Raw genomic sequence first — 4,732 nt, forward strand, 5'->3', positions numbered from 1 at the left:
TTCTCCAACCATCGGAGCCTCTAGCACAATCAGAGGGCACCCGGAATGTTCCTCCAAATAGCTCATAGCCAAGAAGTCGTAGGCGGCCGCAGAGATGTCCCAATTACCCAGGATACCATGCGCCGCACCACAGGCCATAATCCGGACACCAGAACAGGCCAACTCGTGAGACACTAAGGGCCTCATCAGTCGATCGAAATCCGGCACCGGAGACACCATGTTGGTCAAGCACAAATCCAGAGGCCATTCAAAGGGACAATCCAGGCAGTGAAATACAGGTTGTATGCAGGTGAAGTAGGAATACCTGAAGGATAATCCATAAGCCAGGCTCAAAGTCGCCAATGGCAAAGTACCATAAAAGTCAAGCATCCTATCACGAAGAAGATGCAGACGGGACAGGTGCTCGTGTGGCACAGAAGGAGCAGCCATTCCGGAGTATAAAAAGGAAAAGCAGCACACCTGCCACTAGCGCCAGAAGCAGCGGGACACCTCCAAAGATGCTCGAGAAAAGTGAATGAAAAAATGCCGGAATCACACCAAAAATAGTTTGGAAAGAGGTCACGAGACCCGAGCCCACAAGTTTAAAAAAATGAGCCAGGCCGGTCGTGGACGAGGCATTGAAAATAGTTTGGATCAAAGAGCCGAAATGCAGGGGGAGGTCAGTATTCAGAAGCGCCTGTACCTCAGTGCGCGTATTAGCAACGTGAAGGACAAATGTTTCACGAGAGGAAGTCAAAGGCACCTCTTTTTGGGACAATAGCGCTCTTATTCTGCTCAACTTGTTGAACTCTGCTTTCAAGGTTGGAATCGAAGGCCAGATGGAAACATCCAGCCGCCCATGCGGGGGTGGAAAAAGAACATTATTGCAGCAGACAACTTTCTGCGAGACAGTTACTGTACGGGATTCCCACTACCATCCCGCAGCAAGCTTCACTATTCAAAATTAAATAACTACCGTTTGCAAGCAGCGTGAAAGAAGGTGTAATCACAGGCACTGGGATACCTCGTAGGACGCACGCCAAATTCGGGGCTTGTACATTGCATGCGCCGTGTAATTGAATGTGCCTACATACCAAGGAATGGTCTGGTGTAGTGGTACATTCCTCGCCTTTCAAATAAACCTCAGTTCCGTCCCTAGTACATCTATACGTAAAGGGGAGGGACCAAACCTCATGCATGAAAGCGGTGCCCAGCGGTTCATACCTACCCAAAGCATAATGTTTCATACAAGACGTAAACTTAAAAAGCGCGAAAGGGAGAGTTATCAATCCGTGTACTAACCACGTAGCTAAATTGATCTCCGCTACAGAGAAAGGCAACGGTTCTAACTTTTCAATCTGTAACAATGAATATGTAGCATCCTTCATGGACATAAATCGCTGCTTGTCAGTAAGGTTGTAGGGAAGGAATACCGATGTAGTGGTCAGATAGTCCCAAGGGACCCTCCCTGCCTTTAACGTCTGCAACGTCCATGCAAACTGCATAACAGAACGCAACTGGTTTTGACCATGATATAACACAGACATATCATCATGCACAATATCAACAACCGAAGAAACAATATTGTCTAATGTATAAATCCTAGAAGAGAGAGTGCTAATGCTATTATCTATAACGGCTAAAACCTTCTCCATGTTTGCTTGATCAATAGCTCTCAATCTGGAAGCCGCCTCAATCTGCGACAACTTCCAGACTTCGTTGTAAATAGCATACGCCCACCTTTTGGTTCTGCCACCCACAGGACCCTTAACAAAATCATTCAAATCGGTATGCACATTGATGGAGTGGGTGGACTTCCTGTTCCTGTAGATGTGCTCTGTGTCAGCTGGTGGACAGATTGGGATGTGTGTACCATCAATACAGCCGATGACATGGGGGAACTGTGCCATGTGATAAAAGTCTGTTTTTGTTTTCTGCAGTGCAGCCTGTGTGTTGGGGAAGCTGATGTAGTGGTGCATTCTCTGCATCATGGCATCCAGGAACTTCCTGAAGAAACGTGACAGGCAACTCTGGGATACACCACCCACCGCAGCTCTCACCACCTGATAACTGCCGGATGCCAGCAGATGTAGGCTGCAGAGCACCTGCACATGTGGGGGTATGGCGTGCGCCCTTCTTATTGGCTGGTCAAGGAGTGGGTGAAGGTCCCTGATTAAGTCCATGATGGTTTCGGGGTGTAGCCTGTACCTCTCATGTATCTCTGCATCAGTCAGCTGGAATAGTGTGATGCGCTGTCTGTAGATGCGTTCCTCCCGTCGCCAAACCCTCAGTCCTGCTGCCTGTAGACGTAGGCGCCTTGCAATGACATACATAGCGGCCATGTTGTCCACGCTGTTGCATTTTGGGATTGCTTATATGCACTGTTGATGGTTATCACCTGCTTTCAATCCGTGTTAATTACCGACTCTTATTTACCGATTTTCTTGGATTTCTTAATTACCGAGTGCTCCTACATGTCATTTTAATTTTTACCACTTCATATTTACCACTTCATATTTACCACTTCATATTTACCGATTCGTTAAGTGTGTATTCGGTAAATCTGATTCGGTATTTTAGAATTCGGTAAATATGATTCGGTATTTACCGCCTCATATTTACCGAAAAGTCGTTTTTGGACTCCTACATCTCACTTGTCTAAATACCGGTCGGTAACGGCATATTTACCGAAAATCGGCCGTTACCGACCGGTATTTGGCTACCTACATGAGGCCCTAAGAGAGGATGGAGTTTTTCAAGAATGAGAGACCTGCCAAACCGATGGACTTCAAAGCCAGAATGTGTAAAATAATGACAAGGAAACGATTTTTGATGTTATGTATTTTCATGTTGTTTAGCGTAATAACGATTCTCATAGGATATGTTTTATTCTCTTTTCAAGTAACATTTGCACCCACTACACAGCCCATACCTCCTCCTACTGTTTCCTCACATTCTTTTCATCCTCTGCCCGAACACGAGTCCGCTAGAAGATTAGAATTTGTCAATAATTCATTCATTCAGCTTCTACACCAACACCAATTAGTAGTAAACACGACTAATTGTTGGGTGTGTGGTCTCATACCTCATACTACTGAAAAAGGTATCCCTTATCTGGTCCTGCCTTTCAGCCATAATGGTTCTGTGTGGGCATATAGAACAATGTTTATAAATGCTCACAAAGCCAACCCCCTACGTTCCATGAAAGATAATCCCAAGAATAGTGCTCTAGTTAAGGGGAATGTAGATATGATTAGGGAAGAGATTTCCTATGAGACTATCCCAAGTGATGAGACACTAGCATATATTGGATGGAACATAACAGGATATGGAGCTACTCTGAGTGAGAACCAGCAAGCAAATAAATCCTCCCCGATTTGGATTGTACCCCATCAGGGACTCCTATATCTGCAAGGTAATGGCAAGAATCCCAGAGCTCAGTTAGGGAGAAGTATCTGCGCTAGAACTTATGTTTTCGCGTCCCAGACTTCCCCTTCATTCCTAGCAGCTAAGGGTACCTATTTCGTCTGCCATGACAGAGCCTATACATGGTTGCCCCCGGACTTTTCGGGCACATGTTTTGTTTCGTTCCTGCTGCCTCCCACCTACACGACCACGGCAGATTACCATAGGACAAGGATAGTTAGAGGTGTCATCAGTCAAGATGACACTGCAGGACAGGAGTTTGGAGACTTCGTGAAGGCTTTTCTGCCGTTTTGGGGTCCAATGGTCAACAGCAGGAACATAAGGCAATTGACAAGAGTGGTTGAATCCACGGTAGTTGAAACAGCCGGTGCCCTTGGCAATTTGACTGCTGAGCTCCAGTCGGATCGCCTTATGACTCTTCAGAACCGGGTCGCACTAGACGTCATACTTGCAGACCGAGGTGGGGTATGTACTGTGATCAAATCAAGTTGCTGTGTTTTCATTCCAGATAACGCTCCAACAGTTTACCAGGCCATTTCCAAACTGCATAAGATTTCCGAATCTATTCACGTGGATAAAGGAGATTGGTCTTTAATGGGGTGGTTCTGGGAACTGATATCCACCTGGGGTTGGAAGATTCTGATAGTCATTGGGATGATCTTAGCCATTCTTTTCCTGTTCTGTCTGTGTGTACAGTGTGCTCCTGCTATATGTGGCCTCTGTGCTACATCGTGTGTAAGGAAGCCTGAATCAAGAGACGAGCTAAGTAATAGAATGATGCTACAGCAACACCTCCACGACTTTATGGACATAGACCTGGACTCAGACTAGCGTGAGTGTAAGTTATTTGCCTATGGAAGGGCAAAAGGAGGGTCTGTGGTACTGTAAATTTCGGAGCCACGTATTTGACATGGTTCTACCATGTCGACTTCAGTATTAGCGGACCGAGAATGATTAGGCTACCATGCATAAGCATTTGCGTCACACTCGAGTGACGAGATCACCTGAAATCGGAGTTTTCGTTCTGAAACTCGGGTTTCCATTTTAGAAACGACAGCCATTTTGTGATTGCCCTCACATAGGCCCAGGACTAGGCCAAGCATCGGTCTAAAGGACACGCACACCTTCATTGACTCTTCGGTGACCTGAGTAAACTAACTTCGCTGCCTGAGGCCGAACTTGTTCGGTCAGCTCCCTCCCTGCGGCCGAATGAGATTAGTATCAGGGCCCAGCCTATTACGAAACCTTTTCATCTCACACGAGCCCTGCCTAATCTTCTACACACCTGTCACTGATTCCTACTTTATGACTGGCTTTACGAGGAGGA

General features: G+C 46.2%; 1 protein-coding gene across 1 annotated transcript; it reads left to right on the forward strand.

Moving 5' to 3' along the window:
- Nucleotides 1–2,724: 2,724 nt before the first annotated feature.
- Nucleotides 2,725–4,236, forward strand: LOC146865904 (endogenous retrovirus group PABLB member 1 Env polyprotein-like). Its single transcript, XM_085640783.1, has one exon. It carries the CDS (start codon nt 2,725–2,727, stop codon nt 4,234–4,236), a length of 1,512 nt encoding a protein of 503 aa, XP_085496909.1.
- The last annotated feature ends 496 nt before the right edge of the window (nt 4,237–4,732 follow it).

The sequence above is a fragment of the Triturus cristatus genome, chromosome 2_1, assembly GCF_964204655.1.
Source record: "Triturus cristatus chromosome 2_1, aTriCri1.1, whole genome shotgun sequence".
NCBI lineage: Eukaryota > Metazoa > Chordata > Amphibia > Caudata > Salamandridae > Triturus > Triturus cristatus.

What these genes read in the sequence shown, in the direction of transcription:
- LOC146865904 (XM_085640783.1), top strand. Translation starts at nt 2,725, where the DNA reads ATGGAGTTTTTCAAGAATGAGAGACCTGCCAAACCGATGGACTTCAAA.